This window comes from Ipomoea nil, unplaced genomic scaffold (genome assembly GCF_001879475.1).
Source record: "Ipomoea nil cultivar Tokyo-kokei standard unplaced genomic scaffold, Asagao_1.1 scaffold1250, whole genome shotgun sequence".
NCBI lineage: Eukaryota > Viridiplantae > Streptophyta > Magnoliopsida > Solanales > Convolvulaceae > Ipomoea > Ipomoea nil.
Genome location: NW_017617678.1, coordinates 589,472 through 613,893, shown reverse-complemented (window position 1 = coordinate 613,893; position 24,422 = coordinate 589,472). Strand labels below are relative to the sequence as shown.

Sequence of the window (24,422 nt, the reverse complement as noted above, 5' to 3'; positions counted from 1 at the left end):
CTCACCCTGTGGAGCCTCAAAATCCCACCCAAATGGAAAACGTTTGTATGGAGAGCAATTAGCGATATCCTCTCAACTACTACAAATTTGATTATAAAGAGGGTGGATGTGGATCCAAATTGCCATGTGTGGAATCTCTCAAGAGGACACTATGCATGCTTTGGTGTTATGTGACTTTGCAAATGCCATATGGGAACAATCTAACCTTCCAATCCCCAATATTGTGACGAATGTTTTTCACATTTGGTTTTCTGATCTTCTGAATGTTCTAGACTCTAATGGAATATTACATGCAACAACAATTTTATACATATTTGGAGAACACGGAACGGAGCAGTGTGGGATGATGCCCTATCGCGACCAAGGAAGTTATTAGCCATGGCGGCTGCAACAATTCATGCATGGCGCAATGCACGGACCACCGCAAGTACCACGCCACCGCCATTAGCCGACCACCCGGGAGTTGATGGGGAATCACCACCGCCGCACGAACAGATAACCTCCCATCTCAGCGGTACCACTGCCCAGAAATTACCGAGTCGACGCCGGCTACCTCCACGACTCGGGCATGGTAAAGGTAAGGGCTGTGCTCCTCGATGCGAATGGAGAATATGTAGCGAAATTCAGTGCCCCTCTCCCGGTTTGTTTTTCACCACTCATATATAGCCGAGGCATTCACGTGCAAGGAAGCATTATCATGACTGAAGGACTGGGGCGAAAGATCAGTATACACAGATTGCCTATCATTACAACGATATTTCATCTCACCACCATCTATAGTTCGTTCGTATGTTGGCTATGCTATTGATAGCTGCAAGTCTATTACAGCTTCGTTTGATTTCTGTTCTTTTAATTTTATCCCTAGATCAGATAATTATTTAGCTCATGCTTTAGCATCTGCTGCGTTCCAGCAGCCTACTATTATGTATTGGGATCTATCCCCACCAGACATTATTGCAGCTTATTTCTAATGAAAACACCACTATATTTTCAAATATATATATATATATATATATATATATATATATATATATATATATATATATATATATATATATAATAGTGTAATATTTATGAATACTAAAGCATATACTCTCTTTCTCTCTCTCCCTCTCTCTCTATATATATACACACTGCATACACACACACACACACACATATATATATATATATATATATATATATATATATATAATGGGTGGGTGGGTGGGTGAGGGGGGCAATTGCCCCATTGTCCCCCTCTAGGTCCGCCCTGTTTGCTGTACACTTTGTAAATCAAGTTTTTCTTAAGAATTAATTAATTAAGATTTTACACGTAAGTGTACCATTGTTGAAAAGTTAACTTGCAAAGTCGGACATTTTTAAAAATTTTAAAAGTAGTCGATATATATTCACCCATTCTAAATTTCTCTCATGTTCAGACCATCATAGCTATTCATAAATTAAAAAAAAAAAAAAGCAATTCTGGCCGTGAACTGGATTGGGTTCACTATCTCAGACTGTATACATCGTTGGTATATATCAATTCAGTGGAGATCGAATATAATTGAATATGAGGTACCAAGCCACAGCTACTGGCATGGATAATGACTTACCAACTACATATTCAGATTCACCTTCCTTTTCCCCTTAGCTACTTGCAGAAGAATCAGTCCACCAATATTTCATCTGCTAAACTGACAGATCGATGGAACGAGAATAACATGTGTTAGGATCAAGTGTTTATTAGTTATCACTACGTCGAAACAAGTGCACGGCCTCTGCCTAACAATTCCCCCTCCCTCACCCTCGACCACATGCCAATGACCTAGCTCTGGTACTATTATTAAGATCAAACGTTTACCACTACGTCAAAAGCTATAACTCACAACGAAGACGCAATTTTATTTATTTATACTGACACCACATTTTCGAGAGACACGGTGCTGAGCATGACCCTTCATCGACCTAACCACAAATTGACATTATATATTATTTATCCTTTACAAAAATATTATTATCAACGATGGAATCAATCACCCAATAATATCCCCATATTCATTCCAAATCAGCCGTTAATTAATTAATCCGTTTATCATCCATCTAGCTATGAAATTAAACCAGATGAGATAGATCATCATTATCCCTCTCATTAAACAGTTAAACACACAAAACTAAAGCCTGTAGTGGGTCAAAAATGAGTGAAGTTGTAGAAACAACATTTGGGAATGGAACAGTACCCTACTTCCATATCTCTGCGGTGGTCTTGGCAATTATTGCCTCTTCAATTCATTAATATTTCTTTTTTGGTGTCAAGAAAGATATATTATTCGACGTCTACAAATTAAAGTTCATAGGTGATGAGATAGGAGAAGGAGAAAGAAAAGAAAAGAAAAAGCAAGAAATGATGGTTATAGTATGGAGTGTGGATCCAGACTCCAGAGCCTAAGATAGCTGTCTTTTCAGGATATGGATTACAAGCACCAACCACCTATTTACTCAATCGTTATACGGTGTACCATGATTCACACAGATGTCCTTTAGTACTGTTATAATATAATGAACATATTCTGTGTATAAAATAAAAGTGAATAGCAGAGCTCATATGCATATATATTGTCTAATGAACTTGTAGTATAACTAAAAGAGTTAATTCTAGGCAGAAAATTTTGGCAAGTATCTGGGATTGCCGTCTTTTGTGGGAAGGAATAAGAGAGTAGTCTTCTCTTACATTGAAGATAAGGTCAAGCAGAAAATTGGCTCTTGGAATAAGAAATTGTTATCTCAGGCTGGTAAGGAAATACTTTTGAAAAGTGTGGCTCAGTGTATGCCGACTTTTTCTTTCAGTGTTTTTTTACTACCTGAATCAGTTTGCCTATCTATTGAGAGAACCATGAACTGATACTGATGGGGTTCTGGAGGGGGCAGGGGAATTCGTTGGAAGGCCTGGGATCGTTTATGTATCCCTAAAAAGTTTGGAGGACTGGGTTTTAAGGATCTCTGTGCCTTTAATTTAGCTATGTTCGGTAAAAAGGCCGGCGTTTTTTTGACCAAACCACATTCATTGGCGGCGAGAGTTTGCAAGGTACTTTCCCACTACAACTTGTATTGATGCTACTATAGGCCATTGCCCGAGTTTCTGCTGGCGTAGTATTATGGCTGCCCATGAGATGATTTGTAGCGGTGTTAGGCGTAGAATTGGGGATGGAAAAGATACTCTGATCTGGGGCCATCCATGGTTACGTTACCTGATGATCCAACCCCTATGGTTCACACTGATATGCCTGTTCAACTTTAGGGATCAAAAGTCATTGGTTTAATTGATCAAGATACTAACACTTGGGATATGTCTATCTTATCTGATATTTTTATTCCCTCTGACGTAAGTCGTATTTCTAAAATCCCCATTAGCCCTGGTTATGAAGATTATTGGTTTTGGCAGGGAGACCTGAAGGGTTGTTATTCAGTGAAGAAAGATTTGGTGGAGAGCCCAGGGAAATAAATCGGCGCCTAGGCGCCCCCTTGGCGCCTAACGTTTTTTGCAACCTTGTTATTAGTATACAAAATTTATATATTTTGAAACTACATTAAAAATACTATTAAACAGAAAAAATCAAATTTAAAATAAGTAAAAAAATACTAAAGAAAATTAACGAAGAAGAATTGGTTTGACCAATTAATAGTAAGTAAGACAAATAAAATGGGACAGAGGGAGTATAAAGGATCTTCTGGATTGTTTATGCAACCATGTTACTCCTTTTGGTTGAATCTCAAGTGAGTTTTCATGTCACGCAGTGAACAGGGATTGCATTATGTACTCTTGGATCATGAAGGACTTTTATAAGTTTCCTTCAAAGCTTCATGGCTGAGTATCCATTTATGCAAACAAAGATGATAACACTCGGAGTGCATCCTTAATAACGGAGTGACAGGTGCAGTCCGGACTACCCGTTTGTGCACGGGGCACTAAAGTTGTGACCTTCTTAGCTCAAAGCATTGAAGATCATAATGAGAGTCACAGTTAGGCGCATAGAGCACCTAGGCGTTCATGATGATTATTCTCATATAATATGGGTGACTGTGCGGAGCTTGCCATGTGACAGCGTAGAGCTTGCCATGTAATATGGTTAACAGGGCGGAGCTTGTCATGTGATAGCGCGGAGCTTGCCAAGTAATATGGTTGATAGCACAGACATTGTCATGTAATATGGTTGACAGCACGGAGCTTGTCATGTAATATGCGAGGTCAGGCCTCAAATTGCCCCTAGGGTGTTAGCCGTGAGGTCGGCTGTTGGCTTCTCAAGCCACCTCGGAGGTTAGTGAGAAATTGTGTTATCTTATTATAAGGAAAAAGCCTTAAGAGGTCGGACCACCTTTCAAAAAGAGACTACTGAAAATATTTGACAAGTGCTCAGAGTTCCTAACTGTTTCAATCATCTTTTCCTTTGGAGTTTTGAGCTTATAGCTGCCAGGGCGGACCACAGCTGTTACCAGATAAGGACCTTCCCATTTCTTGGTGAACTTGCCTCCGGCTTGGGGTTGGCTCATCTCACGCCTTCAGAGGAAATAGTTGCCAACTTGAAGATAACGAGGTTAAACTCGCTTATCCTAGTAGGGTTTGGCTTGCCGTTGAAAATCCTCGACACGAACCATGTCAGCCACCCTTTTCTCGTCAATGAGGTATAGGTCGGTTCGGTGGTGCTCTTCATTGAGTTCGGGGTTGTATTCTTTTTAAGTACGTCTATGATGGTGCAGTTGACATTCTTGACCTTCCTATTGGCTTGCGGGTAAGCTACGACCACACGGCTATGTGTAATGTGCCACTGAGCACAAAATTTTCTAAATTCACTTCCCTTAAAATGGCATCCGTTGTCCGTAATGATCTGCATTGGAACTCCAAAGCGGCATAGTATGTTTACATCGGGCACTTGTAATGTTCGCCTGGGGTTTCAACTTCCACCCACTCAGTAAAATAGTCCACTGCCACTATTAAGGATTTCCTCCTACCGGATCCCATAGGTAGGGTCCCAACTATGTCAACCCCCCACCTTGAGAATGGAATGACAGAACTTATAGGAGTGTACTGTAGCGGGTCGGCCCAGACTAACCTAGAACTGCTGACAGGTTGAGCAACTCCATGTGTAATTAGCACACTCCTTAGTCATGTTGGGCCAAAAGTACCCCTGGAGGATGGCTCTTCGAGCCATGGTGTAAGCTCATTGGTGAGCCGAACAGGTACCCTCATGGATTTCCTTGATGACTGGCCTTGCCTCATTGGGGTATAGGCAACGTAATAGAGTGCCATTGCCATTGTAAGACCTCTTGTAGAGTGTTTCACTGAGGAGCAGGTAGGTCGGAGCTTGCGTCTTTACGAGCTTGGCCTCAGTCTCGTCAAGAGGTAGAGTACCCGTCTTCTTGTAATCCTTTAGGTGGTCTAAACAACATGTGGTTCGAGTCTGCACGAGGAGAACTGTATAAGCCTCCAAGCTCGATTTCTTAAGGTCTTCTACCCGGGCTATTTTGGAGATGTGTTCTGGGGCTCTAAAACTAAGCTTGGAAAGCATGTCGGCATCTGCGTTTTGTTCCCTCGGTACCTGTAGGATCTCGTAATGGTCTAGCTGCCCTAAGACCTATAGTGTTACGTCCTAGTACCTCCTCATTCTCTCTTCGTTAGTTTCGAACTCACCCGTCACTTGGCCGACCACAAGTCTAGAGTCACATCTTATTTTCAACTTTTCGGCTCTCATATTCAGTGCAAGTTGGAGGTCGCTCAGAAGCGGCTCGTACTCGGCTTTGTTGTTAGAAGCCTTAGAGTCACAAAGACCACTCAGAAGTGGAGGGCGTAATAAACTTAGAAGCCTTCTAGAGTCACAAAGACCACTCCACCTCCACATCCTTTAGCACTTGAGGACCCGACTGTTGACAAAGTCCATCACTCCTCCTCCTCATTCCTGGCTTAATTGCTCCGTGGCTTCTCGGTGGGCAGTGCATTCGACGATGAAATATGTGAGTGCGTGCCGTTTGATTGCTAGTCTTTGCTTTAATTGGATGTCGTACTGACTTAATTAAACACATATACCACCTCACAACTGCACCAGATGCACCACTTCTCATATCTCGACCGTCTAATCTCACATTTCAACGGTGCGTAAGAGTTCACAGGTTCACACCAAGTAGTGGTTCTCACCTAAACCAAACCATATATATATATATATATATATATATATATATATATATATATATATATATATCACATGTAACATAGAATGCACGGGTTCACAACACCCACTGTATCTAGCAAAAATCACCGACCAAGGTAAAAGTTTCCTTTACATGAAAGTGGATCGGAGAATAATTGGGTAGGTTTGGCTTTTTCTGAAAACTTATGAAGTAGTTTTTTAGGTAAATAAAAAAGTAAATTCAAAAAGTTATTTACTATATATATTTAAATTAATTTTTAAATTTAGTCAAACCACCAAAAAACTTTTTCAATCATTAAAAGTTCTTCAAAAAAGCTAGTTATGTACGCTCCTTGTATGTATATATATTACAATTTTACTAATTTTACTTTAAAATAATGTTATTTCCCTCCTGATGTCACCTCATAATTTTCACATTTTAACACAACAATAACATTTTTTATATGTCACTAGGTAAATCTAACTCATGCGTGCAAACAATAGAGAACAGAGAGAGAGAGAGAGAGAGGTAATTCACACTAAGAAAATTTTGTATGATGGGCTCAACCACTCTTTTAAAGCAACATTTATTTATTATATTCATTGGCTATCGTGAATTATCATACCTCATCTGACCTTAAAAGTGAATCTATTAATTATTAATTAATTAAATATAAAATGAACCAATTAAATATTGGTGTAAGAGGATGAAATCAAGAAGGGAAAGTAGTATAAATCTTTAGTCTTATCCCATCACTACTACGAAAAAATATTTTTAACGTCGGTTATTTTTACATACAATGTCAATTTTTTGGTGACATAATTATGCACAAAATTGTAAATAAATGATACGACGTTGTATGTTTAAAATAAAAATTAAAGAAACGAAAAATTGAGAAACAACGTTGGAATGAACAGACATTATATGTATATGAAAGTTGGTTTTAGTGGTGATTTTTTTAGTGAGTGTCGTCCTCTAGGAATAGCCCGAAGGGAATTGAGCAAGAGGGGTTAAACACAACATCATTAAGTGTTTGAAAGCTAACCAAATTGAAATGTTTTGTTGCATAGAGACAATTATAAAACAAATAAATAATTAAGTGACAAACAAGGATAAAAGATAGGACTCAGATTAAATAGCAATGTACAAATCCCTCTTAGTGTTCTAAATTCTAAGGCAAGCAAATATCAATAATGAAAGTGAAGGCGTTTAGCTAGTGCCAATGTCATTCTCATGGTCATTGGGCTATTACCTAAGTTCTAATTCCATTCTCATAGCAATTAGATTAGGTGAAGCAATAAATCAAATATCTTGTGTGCTCTATCCCTTCCAACTCCCCTTTCTCAAGAGTGAGTTAGAATTGTGACAGGTTTGGCTGTGGTGAATCCCTATTCTCATAGGTGAAGCACCATATCCAAAATTCCCTTACAAAGTTGGGCCCTAACCAAGCAAGAGTTAAAACATTTTACCAAATTCACAATCAAATTCATTCTAAAGATATTGCAAGCCCTAGATTTTCCAATTTAATTCATGTCGACATTCATACAAAGCATTCAATCTAAATCCCTAACTAGTTTAACTACTCATAATGAAATTGATAAACTAAAACAATTGAAATAATATGCAATAAATTCAAGTACCAAAGTAACTTGCAAAATAGGAGAATAAGAAATGAACCCTTCCTTGATTGAATGTAAATACGATAAATTTGAAATTGAAGTAGAAATTGTAGATATAAGTCGTAACGATTCCTTAAATCTTCCACGAATTGATGGATTTATAATGGAGGGATGTTCTATGATGGATTTGTGGAGAGAAAATCTAAGGAAAAACTAAGAAAAACTGCCAAAGCGATTCAAAATAACTCCTCCCTCCTATTTATACTAAAGTCAATGCACCAAATAACTACCTCCGGGACGCCTGATCACGATGGGGTCACGGCGTGGACACCCATCGTTACCAGGCCAAAGCTTCGCAGGTCCCAGGACGTCACGCTGCTGGTCACGCCGTGACATGCAGCGTGACATCTGGGATCCGCGAAGTAGTCAGCTAGTCACGATGGGGGTCATGGCGTGACCTCCACCGTGACCAGCAGACTACTTTCAGATGGGTAGGTTGTCACGCTGCGGGTTATGACGTGACCCCCAGCGTGACACCTGACCATTTGAAAGCCAACCGGGGTATCCCCTGTTCTGTCTTCTCCTTCGATCCGATGCTATGTTGGTTGTTGTTGTCATCGTGTTCTTCCATTTGTGGACCACCTTGCCTCAATATCATCTTGATTTGTCCTCATTTTGAGCTCTTGTATACTCCGATCTACATTTTCCTTCCTCAAGCTATGAACACCTGAAATGTGCTTCCTTCACGCATAAACACCTAACATTAACTTAAAAATTAGTACAAATGAAGCTTAATTATGGGCTAAATCAAGGCTTGTCACATCTCCCCACACTTAGACCTTGCTTGCCCTCATTCAAGACAAAACCAAGCGAAACCGGACATCATCAAAAGCAACCACACAATTCCAAAGATCAGGTAAATGAGCTATGCACAAGAAATCATAAATATGTTGTTCCTCTTCCTACTTTGCAAAGGTGGTGAAGTGAATGTAATACTCCCAATTGGATCAAAATGTAAGGACCCCAAAAACCCCAAGGTCACTCAATGTTTTTCATGGGATTTCTCTCAAACACACATATTCACAAGCACAGAAATGATTCAATCCTCAACTTCCACAGGCTTAAAAAGCCGAGCCAACTAATGGGAACGATGCACGCGGGCTCTCCAACTTTGCCTCATTTGGCCCCAAAGACCCATTTAGTCAGTGTGATGGTGTGACACAAGCCACTCCACGCGTTTTGACTTAGCGTGAGTTTCTCTCTTTTTTCTAATCACCTCTAGGAGACCTCGTCAAGTCAACCTTGTGCTAAAGTAACTTGCAAAATAGGAGAATAAGAAATGAACCCTTACTTTAATTTATCAGTATAATATAATTGTTTTTTTCTAAATAAATGAATATATAACATCAATTTTGGAATGACCGACGACGTTATATGTGAGATGTAATATCTTATTTCTATAAGTGCAAGGCATTGGTCTAGTAAATTAGAAATCTCGCTTAAAACTTGTTTTGAGCAACAATGTAGTACTACTTCAAGATACGGAGTATAATCTAACAAAGGTGAAAAACCTAAGTTATAAAAAAAAAATAGTATTAGTCTTTATAGTTTAATTTACTTTTTATTGTTGACAGAAAGCAAGAGGGGAAAATGCATGGAAGATCTAGTTGTAGGATGTAAATGAAGCAAAGCGTGAACGACCAAGATTTATAATATCTATGAGTTTGACTTGAATGCATTTGCAGCATTATCCTATTCTTCCATACTCTGCACCACACATAAATGCAAAGGCAAAAAGTGAACAACTGGCTCTGGGATATAGGATTAATTTAATTAAAAAGAATTTCATTCCAGCCATGGGATATTTGTCCTATTACCAATACCAAATTATATTCTTTTTGCAAAAACAAACATTTCGTTCTAACTTCCTAACACATGGGGGCAAACTTTTCTATCAAGCTCATTCATGATACACCCTTCTAGTCCGCATATACAGCTCAGTTGATTACATGGATGAAGTTTTAAAACAATGATCCGGAATCAAGTCTCATCCGTCACCAGCAGCAAGAGCGACCTCTCAAAGTGAGCTAGGCTCTTTATGCACAATAAACAAATGTCTAGTCTCTGTGTTCAGCTGAGTTATCATGATTTACATCATTCCAGATGCACAGATGCTCTGTCGGGGAGTGTGGGATGTGGGGGACCCTTAGGATTGGAGATTCAGTGTTTTGGGAACAATGATACACCATTCTAATATTACATCGATAATTTTTTTCGGAAAAGATAATATTTTTTGTTCATTAATTAGTTATTGAAGCAAGTATTCTTAACCCTTCACTGTTTTATAAGGTAGTGTTTGTCCATCATCAAAGGGAAGCATTAGAGTCGATCACCTTTACATTGTATGTATGGAGTTTATTAATTAATATAGGGATAAAACTATAAAGGATACAAATAAAATGCGCTATTCAATTACACCCGAAAATACAATTGAGTCATCTTACTTTTAAATGTTGTAATTAAGTCCTTTAGTAAAGAAGATTCATGCAATCCAACCAAATGACACGTTGTACTTGTAAAAAAGTTGGCTTGACTTTTAAATTTAAAAAATAATACTTTTATTTATATATAGCTTGTTGTAATTTGGCCTATCAACTAGCTCAGTTCTCGCGTGATGTTTGCACGGTACTGCTTCTTGATTGTATGTATATGAGTATATAGAATAGATAAGTAAAAGGGAGATGAAGAACACAATGTATAGAACACAATTTCCTAAGACTATCTTTTCATTAAGCCTTCACCCTCAATTTATAGGGACCATTACAACATTTCACATACTTATCATAAACAAGATATTAAGTAGAAGGCAAATGAAGAGTCTCAAGATTAATGGCCACTAATTGAAATATTTATAACACTCCCCCTTGGCCATTAAATAACTATACTCATGCCTCGTTAAAAACCTCGCTAGAAAACCCAGTGGGAAAAACTAGACGAGGAAAAGAGTACACGAAGTATATTAAACCATTGTGTTGCACCGGTTGCCTCATTAAAAACCTTAACCTAAGAAAACCCAGTGGGAAAAAAACTTAGCTAAGGAAAAGAGTACAACCATAAGCCTTCCGGGCATAATCTTCAAGATTTCAAGGGCCTTCAGGACTATCCACTCAAGTGCACCAACATCGATTGCCTCATTAAAAACCTTAGCCTAAGAAAACCCTGTGGGGAAAAACTTAGCTAGGGAAAAAAGAGTACAACCATATGCTTTCAGAGCATAATCTTCAGGATTTCAAAAGCCTTCTAGATTGTCCATTCCAGTGCAATTAGGAGTTGTCGCTCCCCCTGAAGATAACAATCTTCTAAGCCCACGCATCCCAATTTTATGAACATATTACTCCAAAGTGGATGTAGGCAGAGACTTAGTGAACATATCTGCAAGATTGTTCAGTGGGGAAAACATTCTCAACAAGAATTTTACAACTCTTCTAGAGTTCATGTGTGTAGAAGGATTTAGGTGCAACATGTTTTGTAAGGTTCTCCTTAACAAAATTATTACTTGCTTGTGCAACACAATCTTATTTGTCCTCATATGGAACATTGGGGGTAAAAATATAGCATAACCAGATTGGGACTTGGCATCATAGGGATCAAATAAAAGAGCCAGTACCAAAGTAGCCATCAAAACCACATGTTGGTTTCTCACATAAACGTCAAAATCTTTATACCTCGAAAATGCTGGAGGATATGTTAAACACAATTTCAATATTTCATTGTAGAGGGAACACTAAACTTTGCTAGCAATTTCATCGCAAATTCAATATCAGGCCTGATGCGACTATAGAACTTCTAGTTCTATAATAGTGCTCCAATAAAAATATCAAGTAATGGACTTCCAGTCCCAAAATATCCTCATTATCATCTTCGAGTCTAAATTGTCCTTTATCTACTTCAAGAGATTATTGGACAACCGTTAGTGTGATAAGTAAATAATATTTATCCATATAAAACATCTTCAAGACATTTTTCAAATAGGCTAACTGGTGTATAAAACTTCTTCAAGGAGAAGCTCGATCTTCAGGTCGAGACAATACTTGGGTTTCCAAGTCTTTTATTTCAAAACTCCGTCTTTCGGCATGAGCTGATATCACCAAGCTCTCTATGTGTTTCAATGATATTTAAACCATCAATATCGACTATGATAATAAACAAATAACTCCATTAGCAATTCTTTAACGAACACGTAATGGTACATATTTGCATATTCCTTCTTCGGGAGGAAAAATACATAGTCAACTCAATCATTCAACATGCATTCCTTCTTTAGGAGGAAAAACACTCAATAAATAATATTCAATTCTTACAAAGAATTTTGTAATTTAATGATACACGTTGCGATTTTCACTTTCCACATTCCAAAAGTGTTGAATCCATCGGGGATTTACAAATAAATATTAGCGTCTAATGACCAGTAAATTACAGTCATGACGTTCATCAACTGCATATCTAAATTCATAATTCACTGCCAATAATGTTAATTTGCGGAACGTAATGCCATATGTTATGGGAGAGAATATTTGATCAAAATTAATTCAGGGTCTCTGCGAAAACCCTTAAGCTACCAATCTCGCTTTATGTCATACCACCATATTGTTTGTATTTCTCTTTCGTACAAACACCCATTTGTAACCTACAGGGTTAACATTAAATGGTGTACGTGTTATAAAGAGAATACAGTTTTAGCGAGCTGAGCTGTACATGCCTTAATTGCTCTGTTATACATAAAAAATACCAAGGCACAACTGGTGCCTAGCTCTGGATCCAGATTCTCATATAACGAGAACAATTTATAAAGGCAATTCTGTTGTCGACAACTATAACATTTTTCATAAATTTCTCCCATATATATAAAATAATGGCAATTTCTAATTCAACCAGACTCTAGACATTTCCCAAAGATATTTTTATCTGGTCGTTCCGCATCCCCAGTATTATGATTTTCGGTGCACCTAAAATTTTACTGGGATTTTCGCCTTCTGGACGAATGTCTTCAGGACATACTTCTTTAAGCGATTTCAAGAGTGACACCATTTTCTACTAGATTTAGCTTTCCGCGGATTATACCAACATGTCTCCATGCTTCTGGCGTCAAGGAGCATTGGTAGATACATATGGTCCAAGTTGGGGAAAATATGTAGGACCTAGTCACTCTTTTTATGATCAATATATATATTGACAGATTAATTATCTTCTGAACTTCTAGTTCAGTTTACTTCTTCTGAACTTCTAGTTCAGTCTACCTATTACGTGGATTTAAATATTGAAGATCTTTTTCATCAATCATCTATAGAATTTCTCGGCATTCTATTAAATTTGAGCTCTTATCTCCCCCTAATGCCGTGAAATGATCTTCATAAAGTGTGCAATCAGCGTACCTAATTTATATTGATCCCTTATCATGGGCTCTAAGAATTTAAATAACAGACGGAGGTTTATAATCAATATATACATGCCCACAAAGGTACGCTATGGTGGTGATATAGGAAAAAGACTGCACACTGTGAATAAAACGCAGATGGGAAATGTTTGGTTTTATACCACGTACTAGGTTCTAGGGGAATAATTATGATATGCAGTAGGTGAGATTGTGATAACCACAATAGCATATAAAACCGATGTCCCCAACAAGAAAATATATAATCAGATATGAAAGCATACATATCAAATGATATTATAAGGGTACACAACAATCATAGGGAAGCTATGAAGCTTGTCAAATAAAATAGATCTTCAAGATCTCCCAAAAATCCTTATCCTCAACTTTACATTAGTTCACTCACTGGTTTGGAAATTGCTTTGCGCAAATTCACATGATATAATTCACTCCCCCATTTGCTTCGGACAAACTAACATGAAATGATTTATTCCTTCGTTTGCTTCGGGCAAACTGATATGATATTATTTTCTTCTATCTTTCAAATTAATAACATATAAATCAATCATATCATGTAAGGCATAAGTCAAGGATCATTTTTATAAAGGGGTATAGTATACTACCCCTTAAATAACACAAAATTGCACTAAGCCATACTCGGAGATGGATTCGACATTTTGACATCTTAAATTTAGTCAAAAGATTATTATCATAATTTATTGATAATAGCAATCCTTCTGGGATTGATAATAATTCAATTTTGAATTAGCAACCAGTCAATTTCATACGAAAATCATGTTGCATGCATGAGAAAAATTTTTCATAAATAAGCATGCAAACTAAGAGGAGTAACTCCGAGAAGTAAACTTCCTCCGAAAAATAAAGTTCCAGAAAGTAAAAAACATTCGAAAAGTTAAATTTCAAGAAGTAAGATTAGAAAGTTAAGCTTATAGAAGTAAACTTTCCGAATAGTCACTTCGAGTAGTAAAATTAGCAGGGAAAAAGTGAAAAACAGCAAAGTAAAATAACTTTGCATTCATAATAATTTGCGTCAAAAAATAACTTAACTTTCCGAATATTGCGGTCATGAATTAACTTTTTCGGATGCTTCAGGCATAAACTAACTTCTCGGATGCTTCAAGCATAAGCTAACTTCTCGGATGCTTCAAGCATGAGCTAACTACTCGGATACTTCATGCTTCAGGCATGAACTAACTTTTTTTTTTTGGCCATGAATATATTTTCATGCATTGTTCAAAACATTATCATGACACCAATCATTTCTTCATCAATACCTCGTCATTTCATTATCATCATTTATCGCAATATTTGCTTCAGGCAAATTAGCTAGAATCATCAAGATGAGGTTCATTCTCCGATGACCAAATGCTTTGATGCGCGACACGTAGGGATCAATGCCCTTCAGACCCAATTGTTAGCAAACCTGCTTCTGGCTAGGATTTTGCATCGATGGGTTTGGTCGTCCTTGAATATCTTGATCACTTTGTTTCTTATTCTAAGCTCGAAACTCATACCACACCGATTATAATCTCGACTGCAACCCCTTATAAAGTTACTCAACCAGGTAACATTATGTGCTTCAAGCACCTGTGCAAAATCAACCAGACATGCACTTTTGATCCTTCATCAACAACTAGTTATGATTCTTAGCCACAAGGAGTGCTAAAATCAGCTTAGGATACTTCGCATAATTTGTTGTCTTGTACTACTGCTGGAGTACAAATTACTCGCATGAAAAGTTGGCAATGTCTTTCCAATTAAATATTTATCTGAAACTTCTTGTTTAGAGTTTCAATTGCGAGACTATTTTGTGCATAGCTGAATTATAGTTAATCATTGACTTACATTATAATCTCAAAATTAAACATGAGATTAAACTAGTCAAAATGTGTCTTGGGGAAGAACATTTGATGACTTTTGGTCGGAATAGTCCTTCAGGGACTTCCATTAATGCAAGGGGTTCTTTTTCAATCAGATACTCATTTTTAAGATCGTGGTTCAAGTGGTGACATATGAAAATGAGAGCTTGTGCCTTCTGGGCATCTGTGCTCTGTGACTTAGCAACAAAAACTTGGCTCAATTCTTTGGATGCCAAATAAATTTCAATATCTAGGACCCAACAATTGCTTCCTTCATAAGCGAGTTCAATAAATTCACATTTGACAATTGAATACGTAATCTACAAAACATATATCATATGTTCTCATATACATTCACAATATCACATGTTTATAGCAAAATAAGGAATTTAACATCTTCTAGATGCAAAATGAACTTTCCGAGATGAAGTCAAAAGATAAAATCAGAAAACAAATTGATCTTTTGAATATACACAAAAACCGAAATGGTGCAACACGAATTGGTGAGGCAAACACCAAATTGATGCAACAAGCATCGACTCGTGTTTATATCATCAACTCGTGCTACAAGCAACAAGGCACGAATCGGTGCGAAAACACCGAATTGATGCAGCAACCATCGACTCGTTTTATAGCATCAACTCGCGCTACAGGCAACGAGTGATGTTTCATTCTCCAATACACCGAATTGATGCTCCCAAGTCATCAATTAAACTTTAAAGTCTTACTCACTCTTAAGCTTCCACAAAATAAACTTTAACAATCTTAATTAAAAATCATTCACAATTTTCTATGAAAGGCATGATCTACAAGATCATCATTTGATGCAACTTTAGGAAGCAATATGACAACTTGGAAAAAAAATCAATATTTTGAATACATGTTCAAGCAATGGATGAAGAAACATCTTTTACATAAATATGCATACATGTTTCTTAGCATTCTAATACAAACACAGCAATCCAATGCAAACATATAATAAGGACCGATTATGCATTCGATATCCATAGTCATAGAACATACATGGATACATATACATACAATTTGGCATATAACTATATGTATTTACCATCTCAAAGCACCATGGATTCGTGGTTCATATAGAGCCTAACTCATATACAAGAATTAAGAGAATAAATAAAAATAATATGTATTTACAAATTCATGTATTTACCCAAATTCTTAACAATGTCTTGATGAGGGGTTCATCACTCAAAAGTTGTTAACAAACCAGAAGAATAATCACTCATTTTATAGAAACAATAATTGAAGGTTCCAAACCAAACTCATAGCCATATATACACATAATATTTATATATAAACAATGGCATATGATTAAAAAAAAAAAAACAAAATGCACGGGAAAATGAACCAATAGTACCGTTCACCGGAGATTACAATAGAGACTCGTGCTGATAACGTGTTGTAATTTGGCCTATCAACTAGCTCAGTTCTCGCGTGATGTTTGCACGGTACTGCTTCTTGATTGTATGTATATGAGTATATAGAATAGATAAGTAAAAGGGAGATGAAGAACACAATGTATAGAACACAATTTCCTAAGACTATCTTTTCATTAAGCCTTCACCCTCAATTTATAGGGACCATTACAACCTTTCACATACTTATCATAAACAAGATATTAAGTAGAAGGCAAATGAAGAGTCTCAAGATTAATGGCCACTAATTGAAATATTTATAACATAGCTAACCTGGATAATTTTCTTTTTTTCTGATAAAAAAATTAAACAAATTAATTTTTTTAAAAAATTTCCTCTATCAAAGACGAAGAGTGTATCTTTTGTCTCCAGAGGATGAAGAACATCCACTACTGAAAATTATGAAATTTCCAACCACCTAAAAGTGATCTTAAATCAAGCTGAAACTAAAAAGTGGTCGGAAATAGTAACAAAGGTTTTTTCGGATACCACAAAAGTACGTGATCAGAACAAGACTTTCGACTTGATTTAAGATCACTTTCAGGTGGTCGGAAATTTCATAATTTCCAGTAATGATCACTTTGGAGACGACTAGGCCAGAAAACGAAGAAAATCTTTGTCAACTATTCGGAAGACAAAGAAATCGAAAATTAAAATAAAAATAAAAAACGCCATGTAAACTTGGATGACCAGTACAACCTGTCATTTTGGATTGATCGCACGAACTTGGTTTGTGTAGGGATTTAATTGCAGTTTTTTAGTTGAATTGTTAAATTGCATTATTCTGTGTTATTGAGTGACATATTTGACTATTATTCCAAATTATAATTTGCATTTATGAACCATTAAAATCTTTGTTAACAAATCAATGATTCAAAACCGTCAAAATCACCACTTTGTGAAAAGTGGGATCAAAACCGTGCCTCATCAAAAATTGAAGAGCAAATAATGCTTATGTAAAAAATTTAGGTCACAAATTTTTTTAAAAAATACATATAAGGATAAAAAAAAAATCTTATTTTCTCTGTATTTAGTATTTGGTTTATTCTCTTTAAAATATATATTCCTTTATAGCCATGGTTAAGGCTCTGTTTCGCAGAGCTTATTTAGGAGCTTATAGCTTATTTTAAGCTACTAATAAGCTATAAGCTCTGTTTGGTAATATTCTCAAAATAAGCTCCTAGCTTAAAATAAGAGCTTACTTTGGAACGCTACCGTTTCAAAATAAGCTCTAGCTTCCTAACTTTTTTTTTCATCTTTATCCTTATTATTTTAAAGAAATGACATAATTTACCCTTCCTAATTAAAACTCTTTTCTCTTCTCTTTTATCCGCAACTTTCACCGCAAATATTATTATTATTATTATTATTATTATTATTATTATTATTATTATTATTATTATTATTATTATTATTATTATTATTATTATTATTATTATTATTATTATTATGAGATTTGCAACAATATTGCTACTTCATTATGAGATGCTAGATCATGATACTAATAGTTTTATTTCAAAATGTTAATTTTTTTAAAGACAAAATGTTAAATTTTAATATGTAAACAAACTAATTTAAATTTTATGAAGATGTCCTTTTTAGTCTTTTTACATTTATCAGCTTATCAAAAAGTTAATTTTACAAAACACTTTCAACCATAACAACTAGCTTAACAGCTCTTCAGTTTTCAGCTCCGAGCTTATAGCTTTTCAGCTTTCAGCTCATTTTCAGCTTTCAGCTCCTAGCTTATAAATTTTCAGCTAGATTTGCCAAACAAAGCCTAAATCAATATATCAATATATTGTGCATTTAAACGTACAAAGCACATTGTAGTTGTATTATATGTTCATTAAAGATGTAGGATGACAAGTTACATTTATCAAAATTATAGTTTACCCGTGTAAAATCTCGAGCGGCCTAGCCACTCAAAAAAGGTTATGAATATTGTTGGTATATAGTAAAAAAAAAAAAATGAATATTACTATGGCCCTGTTTAGTAACATAGTTAGTTTATCAGTTAATTTTGACTTGTTTGATCATAATTAGTTATTTGACTTAATTGGTTAAACATTCAAAATAGATGTTTGATTAATTAGCTTTTTGTAATAACTTATTGTTCCAAAATGTTAAAATTCAAAAAACTGTTTAAAATAGTTTTTTCGATAAGTTTTTTGATAAAGTCATTTTGCATGTAATCACCTATATATCAGCGAACAACTAATTTACCAACCATCTTTCTACAATCAGCTTATGTTATTAACTAGTCAAACTAACTAACCTAATCAGCTAACAGCTAATAGCTATTTACCAAACACCACTATATATTATTATGAGTAACGACACATTTTTTTAAAGTTGTAGAAATTGTATTGTACTATAGGTGTATGCTAAAGATTTTGGACACATTTTATGTGAGATTGTCGGTGACAGAAGGGCAGAATTTCCCCACATGGAGCCCAAGACAAAGGCAAGTCAAGATATCCTCTCCCAAAAGAATAAGCAACAAGAATAATATAATATAATGGGGCCTCATTTGTCTACCCATTGCCTTATAATAAACCATGCCAAGGGATAACAAGTGAGGAACAACTAAAAAGGGGTTTAGGGGCAAAGGATGCCCCATCCCCCACCTGGTTTTCAAGCTCTTAATAAGTCTATTTTGCTCATTCACTTTTTTGTCAACAAAGGACTACCCATCACTAAAGCCAATTCAGAACCTAAGTCTTCCCCACGTAACATGAGCGACAACAACAATATAGAATACACACTCATTATCTTTTATTATTAACTTGTCAAATTTGTAAATCCAAACTATTACCCGGATCACGATCTAAGTGTTTCATTAGATCGAGTTTAATGTTGTATATAGAGAAGTTAGCGATTTATCAAACCCGCAATGAATCATAACTAAAATTAAGGACTAACTAGTTAATGGCAATCATATCACTTATTAATCGGCCTGATACTCCATGGTTTGGTTGGAGGGAATTTCAATTCCCTCCAACCATGAAATTGCAATTCCTAGGGTTCTTCCTAGGAATTCCAATTTCACAGATTGTGGAATTGTAATTCACTAATGAAATTACTATTTTTCCCATGTTATTATTATTATTAGAGAAAATTGTAATTTATGTCACTCACAAATATGTCAATTATCAATGTCAGTCCTGAATTATTAGTGGTGTAAATGTTGCTCCTCAATTTTCAAACCATGACATATATTGCCACTTTCGTAATAGGAAGAAGGAGAAACATTGTTATTGGCGAAAGGAGAACAAATGTAGAAAGAAAATGGAGGAAAAAGAGTGTTGTCTTCGAACAGGGAAAACGACGGGTAACCATATTTACACCACTAATAATTCAGGGGAGGAACAACATATGTCATGTTTTGAAAATTGAGGTACAACATTTATACTACTAATAATTCAGGGGTGACATTGATAATTAACATATTTGTGAGGAGCATAAATTACAATTTTCTCTTTCTCTAACTATTGCAGCTTAAAGAGTCAATACCTCCACCACCGGAGTTCGATCCTGTGACTTTCCCTTAAGGTGCTTTGCAATTTCCAACTTATTCTTTTCTCACAAAATTACAATTCATTTCGTCGCTAATTCCCTCGTTCCAATCAAATACCCGATTTTAAGAGTTGAAGTTTCACCTATAGTGTTATTCATGTGTTGTGTACAGTTGTTATATCTTCTCGAGGATATTAATTAGTTGTAACATAAAAGTAAAAGCTGTATGCAGGCTTGGTCATGTAGAAGAGGATACAATAGTTTTTTGTTGTTTTTTTCCATTTTGGAAAAAAAAAGGTAACGAGGGGGGAGAGCTAAGCTAAAAACCTACTTACATGCATGCTAGCTTGATCTCCTAGCTTGCTAAAAGCACAGAGAATTTACTGAGTGAGAAGACTAGAAGACAACTCCAGTAGGCCTACCTTCAATTTCTCACAGCAAAAAAGCTGAACTTAGTATTTAATCTTAACCTTTTGTTTTACTTTGACAAGACAAGAAAATGAAGTAGGGCCAAAATTAAATGAGCTGAGCCCTGAGGGCAGTGAAGAGGTCCCTTTCCAACCTCATTAAGAACAAGGGGTTACATCTATATCAATTACTATATACATACATATATACATATACATATATAAATCTATTTACCAATTTTGGTAGATCTGATTATTCTAACAAATATTATATTCAAAAGTGTGATACTTCTACTAACCTCTACTGATAAATAATGTTACATTACAATTACTTATTTAGTTATTCGATAATCGTTATGAAATTTACTGTGATCATAATAAATATCTTTTGGCAGGGTACACCAAACAACCCTTAGAGCATCATAATGGTAATTTTTTTGTTTTTTTTTTTGTGTTTTTTGATGAGTTTTTGTAAGTGTGATTAGGAAAGAAAATAGGAGATGAGAGAGAAAAAAGAGAAAAAAAAAATAAAACAAAATTGATTTAAAAAAAATTAGAAAAAAAAACAAACTGTTAGGCGCGCCTGATGCGCCATCGGGTGCGTGCACTGCTGTGCACCAAACGTGCACAGTCTCCAATTTGGCATTGCGGCTTGGCACTTCAAGTTAGTGTTCCAAAACCTCAAGCTTGCAGATGAATCAATTTCGTCTCTTTCTTACCTTCTCTCTCCATTTTGTCAACCAACACTGTTCTAAAATCCTCCAAATATGCACTGATAAGGGTGCTCTTAGCCGTGATTAGGATGGGCATGTACACACATATAGATATAAGGGAAAGATGTAATTTTTATCACTCAATTATTCTTTGCTAGCGATTTTAGTCCCTAACTATTTACCGTTGCAATATATACCCCTGACTATTTAAACAATTAAGTTGCATTTTTATATTTTACTTAGTACATGGATATTTTAAAATTGTATTATCTTTGTTCTTTCATTTATACTTAACATTGTCAGTTTTGATATTTCATTTGCAAAATAGAGTTGACAACCTTCTTTCCTAAAATTTTCCTTTTCAATTGTGGCACATCGTTCCTATTTTTCTTACACGACCTTGTTAAAATTATATTTTTTTTTATTTATTTTACATACAAATGAAGTATCGAGACTAAATAAGATTATAATAAAAGAAAAAACATTAAAAAGTATTAAAATACACATGTACTAAGTAGTATCATTTTAATAAAGTTTAATTGTTTTGTTGCTCCATGGTTTAAAACTACTCCGTATAACTTTTTGAATAGTTAAAGATGTATATTGCAACGATAAAAAATTAGAGACTAAAACAGCTTACAAGAAATAATTGAAGAACAAAAATTACACCTTTTCCTAGATAAATTTATACTACGTATTTGTATTCTTAGCAGTATAGCACATTTAGGGTGAGCTTGCAATCTCTGCATTTTGCATTAATGGCAGCCCCTTAACATTAATCACATGTTACAGAGAAGTAAAGATTTGTATATATCTTGTTGAAACCCCAGTGGGCTAAGTGATGACAGCAACCCCAATCTTGTCCTTCCATATTTATTCGAGGGCTTCTGGTTTAAATGGTTGAGGATGGGGGGATGGTTGGGGGGGTTATGCCTTTTGTAAGACAGGTTTCTCTGTCATCTTTGACAGCTTCTAGCTGTCCCTCTGGTGATGTAAAGTCAGGGAAATTATGGCTGTGTACTCATCCAGGTGGTAAAATTTTATCCAGCTATTCCATTAAGATTTGAGCCCTCTTTCTTTTTTTCTCTTAATAATTCATTCTTGCTTAAAAGAAAATGCAATATCTTTTTCCCCTCCTAACAAGTTTAACTGCTCTTACTCGAACTCGAACTGATATCACTTGTTAGGATCAAGCCATGTCAAAAGCTTTCAAGACACAGGGTGTTGGACTTGACTCTTCACTGACTTCAGTCCAAAAATCTCTTTAATCACCAATTACTGGATTTGACCGATTTCTACCTAACATCGTAATTATGGGTGTCTAATCTTCTTCTTGATTTTTTGTTTAACTAAACACAAATTAATTGATTTTGTTAGGAGTTGATAAGATGGAACTATATAAGAGGCTACATATTTTGTTTAACAGATTATAGGTGCAAGTAATATCATTCATACTTTTACTTTATATAGTAAAGATAGGTAACACTCAATTTTTTTTTCTCCAATGAATTGTAGCAACTCTGTGGTGGTCTGTGGTGGTACAATTTGTCAGTTCAAATGGAATGAGCATACCTAATTCAGCTGGTAAGAAATGACTTCTAATGAAATTAATTAAAAAAATTTATAATGCTTTTGGAATCAAGCTCTTACCATTACACCAAAAGATATAGTTCACAATAAAGATATTTTATTTTTTATATATTCTCATCACATTTTCGAGAGGCAAGGTACTGGACTTGACCCTTCACCCCGACATCCGCTCAATAATCTCCCTAGCCACTAATTTCTGGACTTGACCCTTTACCACCCTTCCTCCAACCATTCCCTCTATTCCCCCTCCCGTCGTCTGTTAGTCACAGTTGTTCACTGCTGGAAATTATGGAATTTCCGACCACCTGAAAGTGATCTTAAATCAAGTCGAAAGTCATGTTCCGACCACTTTTGGTATCGGGAAAAACCTTTGTTGCTATTTCTGACCACTTTTTGCTTTTGACTTGATTTAAAATCACTTTCATGTGGTCGAAAATTCAATAATTTCCATTAGTGGTTTTTTTTTTTTTGGAAATGCTAGTCACCCTTTTAATTTTATTCTTGTTGAGACTGAACCCGTGAGCTATAGCTCATAGCAATTAAGAAGCAACTTTATTTTCTTGTATATTGCTATGCATTTTAGGAAGGCAGTGTGTTGAGTTTGACTTTCCACTAGCCTCTGCCTAACAATCTCTAAGTCACCAATTGTTAGACTTGTCAATTTACTATCCAACACTTAATTACCTAATGAATTAAATATATATAACTTCTTTTATTGGGCTTTACTAGATTAAAATGAATACTTAATTAAGTGGAGACGTCGCTTTTAAAGGTGCAACGCAGGCATGTTTGTTGTATGTATGTGGAGAGGTGTATGTATAGGTGAGAACACATATACATGATACATACAGCAATAATAATAAAGCACGCATGTGGTTTTGAAACAACTACATAAATTCCTTCTTCTATCCATCCATCTGCTTCATTATATTCATTCCCACCCATTCTCTCATATTGCTGCACCTATCAATGGAGTCTTCCCATGTCTACGGAGCCCCAGAAGAATGCCACAGCAATGAATCCGGCTGGACAATGTACATTGGCTCTCCCACCACCGACGAAGACGACGACCACCTCAACACCAACAACGTTAATGGAGATTCCTATGAAGCAGAAGAAGAAAACAGCGATGATTCCATGGCTTCTGATGCCTCGTCTGGCCCCAGTCACTGGTGGGTTAATGGAAAGATTCATTCCAAGAACGACAAAGATTCCATCGTTATGATGAGGGGCAAGAATCATGGATATTCTGACAAGAGTTTCCCAGTTCCAAACTGCAAAACCAGCAAGAACCCATCATCATCTGTGAAGAAGAAGAAGGAGAAGAATGGAGGAGGAGGAGGAGAAAAGGAAGAGTCGTCTGTTCATAGCGCAAAATCCCACAAGGAGAGGAGAAGCTGCGGCGGCGGCTTTTGGAAGGGCAAAACAGGAAAGTGATGAGACATTATTGTCAACAACACTTAATTAGCTTCAACTTATTATTATTATTATTCCTTAAATTATATATCTTAGTATTAGTTAGTGCATGGTAGAATATTCCAGCTAGCAGCAGGCCGGAATTGAAGAGGCTTGGAATGAATGTCTGCAGACCATATAAGTTTTGGCCATGTAATATGTCTATCATTATTATATATATATATTATATTGTAAGAGGGGTATGATGAT

The 24,422-nt window shown here is 35.8% G+C and overlaps 1 protein-coding gene across 1 annotated transcript; it reads left to right on the top strand.

Moving 5' to 3' along the window:
- Positions 1-23,726: 23,726 nt before the first annotated feature.
- On the top strand, positions 23,727-24,194 carry LOC109184099. The gene has a single exon (XM_019334141.1). It carries the CDS (start codon positions 23,727-23,729, stop codon positions 24,192-24,194), a length of 468 nt encoding a protein of 155 aa, XP_019189686.1.
- The last annotated feature ends 228 nt before the right edge of the window (positions 24,195-24,422 follow it).